The sequence below is a fragment of the Lissotriton vulgaris genome, chromosome 11 (genome assembly GCF_964263255.1).
Source record: "Lissotriton vulgaris chromosome 11, aLisVul1.2, whole genome shotgun sequence".
Classification (NCBI taxonomy): domain Eukaryota; kingdom Metazoa; phylum Chordata; class Amphibia; order Caudata; family Salamandridae; genus Lissotriton; species Lissotriton vulgaris.
Genome location: NC_141699.1, coordinates 163,092,469 through 163,106,382, shown reverse-complemented (window position 1 = coordinate 163,106,382; position 13,914 = coordinate 163,092,469). Strand labels below are relative to the sequence as shown.

At 50.1% G+C, this 13,914-nt stretch overlaps 1 protein-coding gene across 1 annotated transcript in view; it reads left to right on the top strand.

The window, feature by feature from the left end:
- The window catches only part of PPP1CC (protein phosphatase 1 catalytic subunit gamma), a 275,755-nt gene extending 262,372 nt beyond the window's left edge, over positions 1–13,383 (top strand). Inside the window, exon 7 of the mRNA XM_086943027.1 lies at positions 12,345–13,383. Coding sequence (XP_086799153.1) covers positions 12,345–12,434 — 90 coding nt within the window. The 3' untranslated portion in view covers positions 12,435–13,383. The remainder of the gene's footprint in view (positions 1–12,344) is intronic.
- The last annotated feature ends 531 nt before the right edge of the window (positions 13,384–13,914 follow it).

The following is a 13,914-nucleotide window of genomic DNA, read 5'->3' as shown; positions in this document are numbered from 1 at the left end:
AGTTGGTGACCGGTCGTGCATACAACTCTGCATTGGTGGAACACACAACCTGTGCAGGGGACGACTGTTCCACGAGCCTGTCCCACAAGTAGTGCTGACGACTGACGCATCTCTCCAGGGCTGGGAGGCGCATGTCCTCCATTATACTGTGCAAGGACTATGGACAGCGCAGCAGCAAAAGATGCATATCAATCTTTTGGAGCCGATGGCAATCTTCATGGCACTGAAAGCGTTCAAGTTGCACCTGTGCAACAAGGTCGTGTTCCGGACGGACAACATGACTGCCATGTATTACATCCAGGGAGGCACACACTCCCCGCACCTATTTAACCTAGCCCAGAGCATGTGGAAGTGGGCCATCCAAAGGAACATCTTCCTCATGGCGGAACATCTCCCAGGCAAGGACAACCAGATGGCGGACCTGCTCAGCAGGCACAGTCATCAGATGCATGAGTGGGAGATTCACCCCAGTGCTCCAACCATATTTCCAGCAGTGGGGTCATCCAGAGATCGACCTCTTCGCAACAAAAGAGAACGCAAAATGCCAAAACTTTGCCGCCAGGTTCCCACACCCGCAGTCTCAGGGCAATGCGATATGGATGAACTGGCCAGGCAGATTTGCGTACGCTTTTCCCCCAGCCCCACTCATACCGCTAGTGGCGCGCAAACTGCGGCAGCACTCCATGACGCTCCTCCTGGTTGCTCCAACGTGGGCACGGCAGGCTTGGTACACCACGTTCCTGGAACTTTCAGTGGTGCCCCACCAACGGCTGCGCCTCACGCCCAGTCTCCTCACTCAGAGCCATGGAGACATTCAGCACCCAGATCCGCAACAGTTGAGCCTTGCAATATGGCTCCTGAGGTCATAGTTTGGCTACCTCAACTTGCCCCCTGACTGTATGAACATCATCAAAGAGGCAAGGCGACCTACAACTAGAGCGTGATATGCAGCCAAATGGAAACGCTTTGTCATCTACTGTTCCAATAATGACATTAATCTGCTAGATGCGTCCACGCAAAACATCATTTTACTTGCTGCATCTATATCGATGCAATCTAGCGTATAGTTCCATTAGGATACATTTGGCCGCCATGGCAGCTTATCTTCAAAACAGGCAGCATCTTTCCCTCTTCAAAGTGCCTGCCATTAAAGCCTTCTTGGAAGGACTCAAAAGAGTGATCCCTCCCAGACACCCTCCTTCGCCTGTCTGGAATCTAAACATCGTTCTCACCAGGCTCATGGGGCCACCCTTTGAGCCTCTTCATTCTTATGAGAGAGTTTCTTACATGGAAAGTGACTTTTCTAATAGCCATCACATCGCTACGAAGAGTCAGTGAGCTTCAAGCCCTGACAATTCAAGAGCCCTTCCTACAAATTCATGCTAATAGGGTAGTGCTGCGCACCAACCCCAAATTCATGCCTAAGGTGGTCTCGCAGTTCCACATTAATAAACCATAGAACTGCCAGTTTTGCAGCGTGAATCTTTCTGGATTCACTATGCTGTGCATATTCTGCGGTCTTGTGGTTGGGTCCGGATTCGTAGTCTTTTCTTTGTTGTTTTTTTTTTTTTTTTTTTTTTCTTTGTAGCCCTTGTGGGCGTCGGCGTCACACCTCCTCGGGTGCATTTCCGGTGACGTCGGCATGCTTCTTGCGGAAGCTCCCACTCTGGGGCGCCATCTTCAGATTCTTTTTTCCGCGGTCGGGTCTGGATCGTTCCCGTTGGGCTCCAGACATTTTTGGAGAAAGTACTGAAAAGGTTTGAAGTTGGAGAAGATATTGGAAGAAGACTAAAGAAGACTTCGCAGAACATTGACGAAGAGAAAAGGAGAACCTCGAACTTCGACGATCGTCGACGTCCACGCGGTCACGGAGGCCTGAACGCTCGAGGATGGACAACACGCCGTTCAAGTTCTGCCCGAACTGCAGACACAAGTACGCGCAGAAAGACCAGCATCCGGTTTGCAACCTTTGCCTACCGGTAGAACACAGAAGCGAGGACTGCAACGCCTGCTCCGTCTTCGGCCCGAAGACCCTTTGTGTGAGGAAGAGCCAGAGGGTAGCACACGCCACCCTCTAAGGAAAAGCCCCGACGCCATCGCTGTACGAGCTGGGGATGTCCTCGGAGGAAGAGGACAACGCTGCCGCCGAAGAGGTCAGCTACACGGTCGTAGAGACCGATTACAAGAAGACACCTGATAAGGTAGGAGACTCGACGTCCCACAAGAACACGAGAGACTCTGAGTCTCGAAAGTACGAGGGCAAGAGCCCGAAGGCGCCGACGCAGCGACATCTGCCGTCCGCGACCACAAACAGGCCCAGCGGATCCTCGGAGAAGGAGTCCCTGGCGCCGAGAGCTGTTGAACAGCAGAAGGCGTCGAAGATTGTCGCCGAAAGGGACCGATCGACGTCTAGGGAGAAAGACCTGAAAGCCAGTTCGACGTCCAAGTCATCGACGCCGAGAATCTCGCCGCCGAGCCAGGCGACTAAGAGAGGGGCCGAACGTTCCGAAGCCGAAAACACAGCCGAGATGGAAAGGAAAAAACGTCGGCTAGAAGCCGAAATGGCAAGCCTCTTGCAGCGGAGAAAAGATTTCGCCACCGAGATGAGTGCCTTCACGATTCCACACAAGACCAAGCACGCCGTGCTAGATCTGGTCGAAGAGTAAGAAGAACATGTCGACGGACATGGGCCTAGCGACGAGATGGTCGACCAGGAAGGTGAAGAGAATCCCTACGAGGATTACAGCTATGAGGAGGAAGAGGGCAGTAGGTTGGACGCAGAGTCGGCCACCTCTGACCCACACGAGGAGGATTACCTAGATGTCGACACCGAGAGCCCGGAAGAGGCGGTAGACACATACCCCTTGAGGCCCTCGCCGCCGGACAACATCGGGGCATACAACTCCGCAATACAATCTGCCGCAGCTGCATTCAAGCTAAAGCTCGATGAGGAAAGGCAGAAAGCAGACTTCCTGCTAGAGACGTTGCTCCCAACACAAACAAGAAGCCAGTTCCTTCCAATGCTCGAGAGCGTCTTGGCTCAGGGAAAGGAAGCATTCAAAGAGCCCGCAACATGCAAGGCGGTAACTCCCAGAACAGAGAAAAAGTACAAACACTCCTCAAAGGACCCGGCCTACATTCGGGGCGAGGTCTCCGCAGACTCCATTATCACGGCCACAGCTAGGAAGAGGGCGAGCGTATCCACTACCTCTGGCCCACCACCGGATAAGGAGAGCAAGAGGATGGATCTGGTGGGGAGAAGGATCGAACGGAATGCCGCGACCCACTGGCGCATGGCTAATTCCAACGCCCTGATAAACAGGCACATGTACCAGATCATGGAGGGGCTGGGGCAGTTGGTGAAGGACCTACCCCAGGATGCCAGGCAGAAGGCCGAAAAATTGGTTGAAGGGAAAAACGCGGCAAATTCTTGCCTTAAGACGGCCCTGGACGGAGCAGACACCGCCAGCAGGCTCATGATGATGGGTGTCACGGAAAGGAGACACGCCTGGCTCAGGATCTCGGGGTTCAAACCCGAGGTGCAACACAGTATCCTGAACACACAGTTCAACAGCGTAACGCTTTTCGGAGCAACAGTTGACGAGAAACTCTGCCAACTCAAAAAAATAACGAGACGGCAAGATCCATGGGGGCATTGCAGTTCAGAGGCAACAAAAGAGGCACCCCGTCACGGATGCCCGGCGGGAGAGGTGGAAACCAGCCAGGTACATCGCACCAGGCTTTCCAGCAAACACACCAGGCAGACTCGCAGGCTCAGCAAGGTCAGCAGAAGCAGTCCTGGCAGTACCAACCAAGAGGTCAGTCCTTTCGAGGGAGAAATGGACTTGTCCACAATAGAAGAGGGGGACAGCAGCCCACCTCGAATTGACTTCAAAGACCTCCGGGTGCCTGACCACAAAAGATCCCAGGGGGCACCACATACGAAGGGGTCAGGACAATCTAAACACCTACGACCACATGACACCAGTGGGAGGAAGATTAAAGTTTTACCTCCAGGAATGGAGAGAAATAAAATCAGACAAATGGATCCTAAACATTATCCAATTCGGATACTGCTTGGAGTTGGAGAAAAAGCCAACAAGCAGAAAACCGAGGGGAAAGCCACCAGCAAGAGAACAGCTGGCGAGGCTTCAGGAAGAAGCACAAGAACTTCTACAAAAACGGGCCATAGAAAGAGTTCCCTTCAAGGAAAGAAACCAGGGAATATACAGTTCTTTGTGTCGTTCGCCAGCAGTTACATGGGCAAGGCAGTAACTAAGACCACTATTGCACGCTGGATCGCGCAAACAATCCAACTCTGCCACAAAAGGGCAGGACAAAAACTGGCAGAGGGGGCACGTGCCCACTCCACTAGGAAGAAGGGGGCTACATTAGCCTTCCTGGCCAATACACCCATACAAGACATATGCCTGGCGGCAACATGGGCTTCGGTGCACACGTTCACGAAGCACTACTGCGTGGATGTTCAGATTAACAAAAAAGCACAAGTCGGACAAAAGGTGCTCCAGCATATATTCAGAAACCAGAGCTCATCTTCCACCCAGCCGCCACAGAAATGAGAAACCGCTACAAAATCTATGCACAGCATAGTGAATCCAGAAAGATTCACGCTGCAAAACGAATAGTTTCTTACCTGTCGGTGTAGTTTTGCAGCTTGAAGATCTTTCTGGATTCACTAGCGAACCCACCCACCTCCGCCAGAAAGATGAGGCTGGAGAGAGAAGAGGTGGTAAAAAAAAAAAAAGGGAGAGAAGTAAGACTTTAAGGACAAAGCGGTAAGATTCTCACCTAAATAGAACATTGCCATTGCTTCGGAAACGAAAGAAACACGGAAAAAAGAATCCGAAGATGGCGCCCAAGAGTTGGAGCTTCCGCAGGAAGCATGCCGACATCACCGGAAATGCACCCGAGGTGGGGTGACGCCGACGCCCACAAGGGCTACAAAAAAAGACTACGAATCCGGACCCAACCACAAGACCGCGGAATATGCACAGCATAGTGAATCCAGAAAGATCTTCAAGCTGCAAAACTACACCGACAGGTAAACTATTCGTTTTCTTTCCAAACCCAGATTCAGTGGCAGACAGAGCACTGCACACCTTAGATGTCAAAAGAGCTCTCCTGTATTACATCAACAGGACAAAAGACTTTAGAAAGACTAAACTTTTTGTTGCCTTCTCTACAGCAAAACAAAGGCAAACCTATTTCCAAATCAGGTATAGCCAGATGGATTGTTAAATGCATACAAATCTGTTACCAAAAGGCTAAACGCACTTTAACAGTTCCCCCAAGAGCGCATTCCACACGCAAGCTAGGGGCATCCATGGCTTTCCTAGGTAACATTCCTCTAGAGGATATATGTAGAGCAGCCACATGGTCCACCATACATACATTTACCAAACACTACTGCGTAGATGTACACTCCAAACAGCAAGCCGCTGTAGGACAGGCTGTTCTCAAAACTTTCAGACTGCTGCAGCTGGCACGGGCAACCGCCGCTAAGGAGGTAACTGCTATTTATTCTATGCACAGATATGAATTCACCAGCCCACATGCCTCGAACGGAATATGCTACTTACCAGTATGCGTCTGTTCTTGGCATGTAGGGCTGCTGACATTCATATCGCCCGCCCTCCTCCCGGTGCCTGTCGCAGCTGTAGCACTCAGAATCATTTTCAGGCATGGTCATCACTTTCAGTATTACACTCCATCTCTGCCACAATGGCGAAAAACAATCTGGGGATGGAGAGGCTGCCCATGCGCACTGTAGTCCAGGGGAGGAGCCACCTATCTCGTGATACTTCGAAGACTCTTCCAGGACAACAATGTGCAATCATCCGGACCCAACACTAGGCGGCAATCTATGCACAGATATGAATGTCAGCAGCCCTACATGCCAAGAACAGATGCATACTGGTAAGTAGCATATTCCTTTTAAGTTGATTGAAGTTTTCCTCTGCCGCCCTCCACAAAGGGGGCACTTTTCCCGGTACAATGACGTGGAGAGTTGCCGCCGAGGGCACCTGAATGGTGGCATTAATGGGACAGTATTTCAGCTGTGAGTGTTAAGATGTGGCGGCAGTGGACAAATCTGAGCTGCTCAGGCTTCCCTGCTGGGTCGTCATGACAACTGCTTGCTACCCAGAGTTTGACTCCGTGACCCTCGAACATCTGGTAGGTTGGTAGTGTAGGATCGCAATGGCTGTTGTGATAAAGCTGCCGATGAGACCTGGGCCTGTTTGAGCCTGAGATGTTGCTCCTCCCCCCGTCCCCCTTCTGCTGGCAATGGCGTCGCAGGGTGGAGTACTTCTTGTTTAGAATGGAATGCTGGGGAACGGAGCGCTGGCTACTTATACTTGAATATAGGGTATCTACTGATCCCTTCAAAGAACCAACAGTTTGCTCTAGTGCAGAGATCCGAGTGTCAAATCCATTTAGGGCTGAAATCTTCCTTTCAAAGTCTTTGAAAGAAGCCAAAAGACTGTCATCTGGGGTGTCCTTCCTCGTAACTTCAGGATGGACCGCTAGGGGTGTAGATGGGGCAAGCACACTGTTGGACCTGGGGTTACCTGCTAACTCCCATTTTAATTCTTTCCTCCCTCCTGTCCGCTAACTCTGCTGCAGTCAGTCTCCTTCCAGATATACTACTGCCCGCCCTCGAAGGTGTCCTAGGACCTTAGGTAGTAAATTCCCCCCTTCGGTTTAATACAGCATTTCCGCTTCAATGACTGTCATCATCCTCCCATCGGGGTGAGCAGCCACCCATGCTCTTAAGCTGGTTTGAAGTTCCACCTTCTTTGCCCCACGCTTAAAGAACACCCCCTTTTCCTGGCAAAATTCCTTGAGCTGAGCTGCTGTATAGGTCTCCAACTCATCTAATTCAAACTCCATTTTGCCAAGAATTCAAGAAGAGGCGCTACTAAGGGCTGCCTCCACCCACCACCAGGAAAGAATTTGGAAAAACAAAACTGCTAATTAGGGAGTCTGCCAGGAGAAAACTGTGGTGCACACTAAGCTACTGCTAAGTGGACGCAAGCCCAAGCTCTTATCCCACCACTGAACCCAATATGTTGGACCTGGGGTTACCAGTCCACATGGGGTAGCTTGGCTCAAGAGGTAAGGCCTAACTCCGGAGCTGTCGGATGAACGTGCGTCACACTCACACAGTAACCCAGCATATGTCCATTCAAAAATTGACACCACCTTTTTAGAAAAGTAGAAAAGTTTGTCTTTTCTTCTCAAGGTTTATTCTCAATTGCGTTTGTCTTCTCTTAGCAACTCATTACTCCACTTTGAATACTAGTCTGTGGGAATATACTGCACTAAAACATGTTGCCAGTAAATCTTGGTTAATTACATCATTACTCTGTCACTGGGTTGTGGAACAGTTCTTCTCAACACTTACTTATTTGCATAACACATTATCTAGAGTGAGTCCCTGGAACAATCCATATTAAATCACTCTTAGGATTAAATAAGCAGTGCACAACTTTTCAATAGGTGAATGCTAACAGTTAGGTAAAGGGTTATCATCTTTAAAGGCACATCATCCTGGTTCCCCTTATGTTTTGGACTCAGCTTGGCAGCCTAAACATATTCTTAGTCAAAGAAATGGGACACAGTGCATTCACATGAATTTTACCTGATGACACAGTTCGACACCCAGGAATAAGCTATTGTAAATGGGTTAACACCTATTCACTACAGTTCCTTAAGTGTTCCTGGGTTCGCTGCTTCTTTGTCCAAGGTGGTGATTCCTCTCAATAGTACTGCCCATTTACTGTTTCTCCGCTAAGCCATACATTCATTTTCAGCCTGTGCAAGTAGGCCCAAACCACCAGGCTCAGCATAGAGATTTCCGTGCCCCAAACACTTTCCCTTCCTAGCCCTATAAGCCACAATTTTCGCTTACTTAACTCCTTCGAATCGGCTGTGATCTGGCGGCAGAGTTACGCCGTTATTTCTCTCCTTACTCCTCAGTAAAAGTTTATGGCCCAGTTGGCAGGGGTCAGACCTCTGAAGGCAGAGTTTCTGATTGCGAAGCGCTCCCCGCCGTCAGTTCTCTGCGCGGCATTCGCGCTTCTCTCCTCTCTCCACACGGTGACGGGCTCCTCCCTTGTCAACGCCTCCAGGCCCGCCTCAATTCCTCTAAACCCGCCTCTAGCCGGCGCTAAGGCGGGGACTTCTCTTCCACACTTCCTTTTTCCCTGTGCCTTGTTTCTTGGGATTGGGCCCCCTCCCTTTCAGGTGAAATTGACGTCCCCTTCGGAACCGGCCCACAGACGGGGCCCGACACTGACTCCCACGCCTTGCCGGAGCACTCTGGGGTTTATCCAGCGGCCCGGCAGGCTCCGATACTAGAGCCCCACGTCCCTAGCAACCTCTGGAATTTCCTCAGCCTAGCGGCGGCAGGGCCACTACAGCGCAGGGGATGCCAGAATGCCCGGTACCTCAGCAACAATAGGGGTGAGTTCTTTTATACCTCCTTTGAAATCAGGTAATGCCTTCAAAGGTCTCCAGTTGCGTGTAAAAAGTTGAACATTAGAGCGGGCCTATTCTGCCGGGGTTTTGTCTCTTTGCAGAATGTAGCCAGCAGCGCTCTCACCTGTCAACTCCCCCTCAGTTCATCCGGGTGAGCATTGTGGTCCTACCACTCATCACTGCCTGGCTGGCTTCCAAGTTGTCAGAAGCTTGCTTCCACAACTTAGCCGTTTGGCTCCAGAAAGCCAGCATGTAGCTCACCACATCCTGGGGAAGCTTCCTGGGAGTCTTTTCCCATCCGTCTTTCACCAGGCTGAGAGGTCCACGAACAGGGTGCCTATACAGAAGTTCGAAGGGGCTGAAGCCCACTCCTTTCTGTGGCACTTCCCTGTATGAGAACGTCCCATTTCCTCCGCAGGCTCTCGGGTAGACTTCTGATCATGCCTTTCAAGGTTTTATTAAACCTTTCCACCAGTCCATTGGTCTGGGGGTGGTAAGGGGTGGAGAACCAGTAGGTAACCCCACACTCCTTCCACATAGCCCGCATGTAGGCTGACATGAAGTTGTCGGACAGAACTTCCTTGGGGAAACCCACTCTGGTAAAAATCCCCATCAGGGCCCTAGCCACTGCAGGTGCGGTAACGGTCCTCAGAGGAATTGCCTCTGGGTACAGAGTGGCGTGATCCACCAGAACCAGGCTAAACTTGTGACCAGCTGAAGTGGGTGGATCCAATGGCCCAACAATGTCTATGCCCACTCTTTCAAAGGGGGTGCTAACGACGGAGTGGTTCCAGGGGAGCTTTTAGCTTAACCCCCGTTTTCCCACTGGCTTGGCAAGACACACTAAGTGTCAGACGCCACCCTCATTTGAGGCCAGTAAAAATGGGGGACAAGCCAGGCAAAGGTCTTGTCCTGACCCAAATGTCCTGCCAAGGGTATTTCGTGAGCCAATTCTAAAAGAGAGGCTCAGTAACGTTGGGGGACTACCAAGGCCCGTGACGACCCGTGCACTGGTGCCTTGGGTTCACTGTAGAGAAGACCATTGTTGGACCTGGCCTCGTGGCGTGGCCCCACTCCTCCCGCATGGCGGGTCCGGGACTACCTCGACCCCTGTTCCCCGGCCAAGAGCGGCACCTTCCACCTTCTACGAGTGCCGCCCTCTGGGCCGCCCCCAGCTCTCCCCCGACGGAACTCGACCTCATCTCCTCAACCCACTCGGCTGGCCCGGACCCTTTCCCGGACCCTCGTCTCCGGCCCAGCCGCCATCTTGGACCCTCCACGACCAGGCCTTGGCCCGACCCCAGCCTCAGGCCCAGCAAGCCCCGACATCGAGCACCACGATCCAACCAGGGGGTAAAGAGACCACTTGACGAGTCAATGGGGGAAGGAGTTTCGATGGTCCCCCATCCGCCTGGTGTCGATCACCCCCAGCCTCCCTGGGCGCTGGCTCCACCCCCCTGCTGCGTGTCTGGACTCGCACATCCCGGACCCTCCGACCTCCAAGTGCGAGGGTCCGGACATCAAAGGGCCCCAGACCTATAACTGGGGCAGCTCCAGAGCAGGAAGGCAGTTGTATCCTGGAGTCGAGAGACACCGAGACAAACCTCTTCGTGGAGTCCTGCTGGCGCTGCCGCGGCTCATCTTCGTGAACCATCTTGGAGTCCTGCTGGCGCTGCCGCGGCCCATGCCAGAGAACCCTCCAGCTCAAGGATTGAGAGCTGTGCGTCAGGCATCCCTGTACCAGACCGGTACCAAGACTGTCCCGCTACCCCCTTCCCACAGAGACTAAGTTTAGAGGGATCCCAGCATCCCGTTCCTTCTGTATTTGTTACGATAACCTGCCAAAGAATACCGATAAAAGTGTTAAGAACCTATCTTTGTGTGGCGTCCATCTGTAGGGTTGTGGTTACTCGTCCGTACAATGTGAGGAGAGGACCCTCGCCAGGAGGCCTCTCCCCCTTGCTCGGCCGACCCTCAGGTTTCCCGTCTAACAACCATCCTCCCAGTAAATGTGGTAGTTCCCTGCAATGTTGCCTGCTGGCTGGGCTTCAGCCTGTCGCCTCAGACCCTCAAGGGTAGGGCACTCCTTCTGGCCCTTACAAAACTCTTCCCTGGTAGGCCCCCCTCCACATACCACTCGGCAGGGATAGGTAGGTTCTCCAGGGAGACAACATCCCCCTCTGTGGACTCCGGGTCCACCACCACAGGTGGCCCATCCATCTCACGTGGTGTGGATGCCAAGGCAGGGGTCTCCTGTCCCCGGATCTCTCCCTCTTTGGCAGCTGGCTGTGCCTTTGTTCCAGGCTCCAGCCCTGGCGAACTCCTCCTCTGGTAAGTCGCGGGCCTTGTGCTGGCACATGTCCAGTCAGGTGTACCCAGCATCTGAGTGAGTCCGGTATTCCACCTCCTTCAAAGCATTGTGCTTCATATGATTCCCCAACAGACAATCGACTGGCACAGCAGGGCTTACGGCAACTCGAAGAGGACCTGCAACCCCTCCCCACTCAAAGAGAACTTCGGCCACAGGGTAGTGGCCTATTCTGCCGTCGACCATCGTGGCGGGGTGAAGTACGTGTGTGATCACCTGCTCTGGGGACACAAGATAACTCCTTACTATAGTCATACTGGCACCTGTATCCCTCAGAGCTTCCCCTCTTTGGCCATTGATGGTGACCCACTGCCCATACTTGGTAGTATTTGAGGGCACCTGAGTCTTAGGAACCATCTCCCAGGGACACTAAGGTGACTCCCGCCCACTCCCCTCACTTATCTAAGGGCAACTCCTCCCCGAGCACTACACTAGCTACTCCGGGGCTTTTCCTCCAGTGGGAGGGCGTGGTCTCTTTGGGCACTTGACATCGCCTTTATAGTGCCCAACCCCACCACATTCATAACAGCGGACAACCCTTGGCTGCTGACTATGGTCAGGATGTGGGTTTTTCCGCAGGTTGGCCTTAGGAATGAATCCTGATCCCTTTCCTTGGAAACTGTTTTGGGGGCCTTTTGAGAACTCCCTCTATTTTGTATATATATATATACACTATTTTATGTACCGTGGGACTCCGACGGGGAATATTAAAGCATATGAATCTATGAAAGACACCACTGGAGAACCACAGTTTACAGGTAAGTAACTAATGTTCTTCTCACACGCCCACCTGCCTCCCTAGGACCTGTATTGGTTCTAGTTCTATTGTACTTGGATATACACACGGACATCCTTTTCTTTCTACCAACTCCCTCATTTCCCAACAATCTAAGAATGGAGTCTATGCCCATGCGCACTATCGTCCAAGGGAGGTGTCGCCTATCTTGTGACTACAAAGACTTATTCCAAGACAACAAGGTGCAACCATCCGAGCCCAACACCTGATGGCGATCTAATGCTAAGTGTGAGAATCTGCAGCTCTACATGCAAAGAACAAATTCATACCGGTAAGTAACCTTTTTCAAATGCCACAACACTACAGTTACAGGAGTTTGGCTTCTGATCTAAACGTTGGCTCCTAGACTTCACCCGGCTTTAAATGCTCATTACCAGCAGCTCCACTCTGACGGTGCCAGACAAGCTATCAGACAATGCATGCTGGAAGTAGACTTTGGGTGTGGCCTGTACATCTTGGTTCTAGAATTGTTTTAGTACTGTTTACCAGTGATGTATTTCATCATAGTGTTTCTGGTTTGGGTACATGGCAGCATGCCTTGCGCAGTGTTTTTTAGCAGAAGTTAATGTTAAAGATATGAAATTGCATAATCTTAAAGCATGACTAACACAAAGGTAAAAGAAATTATCCTGACCTTGCAAAATGCTGCCTAATTGAGATTCTTGATTCAATTTTCAGATCTTGAAACCTGCAGAGAAGAAAAAGCCAAATGCAAACCGACCTGTAACTCCACCAAGGGGCATGATCACAAAGCAAGCAAAGAAATAAGTCATTTTGACTTTTCCTAATCGGACTTGTAATATAGTATATAACTTCCATTTTTAAGATGTCCTTTGTTTTACTGTGCACTGGTTAGCTTGCTCAAAGTAGATGTATGTTTATTTTGATTTTAATGAATGAGTTGCTGCATCCAACAGCAAAGCGAGACTGAATGTTTTTTTCCTCCTCCCTGTCCTATGACCTCGAATGGAGTGCAGTTTTTAAAGGTCTGAACCTTCGAAGTAAACTGTACTCTCTCCTTTCAGCTGACTTTCTCAGTTGTATCTTGTACAGTCCATGTGGAATGTAAATGCTTGTCTTCTTTAGGATCTGAAGAGGGCACTGGTGTGCTGGTGAAAAGCTCTAAATGTACTTCCTATAATTTGCCTACGTTACTACAAACCACTGTGAGCCATTTAATTCCACAATGTTAAAAGGGATTGCTTTTGTCATGTTCATCCTTGTATAGCTGTGAAATACCCCCAAGTTCACCAGCATCACTGGTTTGATGTATATTTAATTGAAGCACATTTCCCATACTGTAAACTTTAAATGACAATTAAAGCCATGATTTTAAATGTTGGAGTCACAATTTCTTCAAGTTTGCAAATGGAATGTTATCTTAAAGTACAACTATTCGCAGGGATTAAATTCTGTTTGCATGTTAGTGCCAAATTCCAATGCAGATGCAGGTTTTTCTGAGGTGGCAGGATTGTGAAATTGAATGTTAAGTGTCTTTGCATCCCTTTCAGGTGTGAAGAAATGATGGAGCATTTTGCTTTTGTTTACAAGATGCATTGTCAACAAGCACCACTGCTGTGATCAATATAAAAATTGATATGTACCAAGCTGTCCATTCGTTTTAAATGTCTACACCGATCAAGGAGTTGGATTTTTGTCATTTGAATATCAACTTTCAGGTTGATTCTTTTTTTTAATAAAATATGTTGTGAGCCCCTGTGTACAGTAAATTTGTTTCAACTGCTGTGTACTAACTTGCCAGTACACCTCAGCATCTTAACCAGGTCATTACATTTATAAACGTATCCTCCAGAAAATGGAGGGGAGAAAGCCTTCAATATAATCAAAGGAGTTTCTATGTAAAGGCAACATTTCGTTTTTTTGTTAATACCCTAAAATAGGTTTGATCAAATAGCAAACCGCTGACCATGTAGTGGCACTTTAGTACTCATTAGAAACTATACACATTTGGAAACTAGCTTTTCTAATGGATACTTTTAATCACAGATTCCTCACCTTTTGGACTAACCTCAGACTGGATTGCGGATATTCAACTGCAATTGATCCCATGTGCCAGGAGGTGCTGTCATTCTGTTACCTCTTTCCGCTACTCTGGCAGTGAGTGAGAAGCTGCAAAGAAGTCACTCCCCCATGCGAACATCTGTTCTGTTCTTCAATGTGGACCCAAAACTCCAACTTTTTTGGTTGTACCAACACTGAATTTCCTGAATTCTTCAGTGTGGCAAGG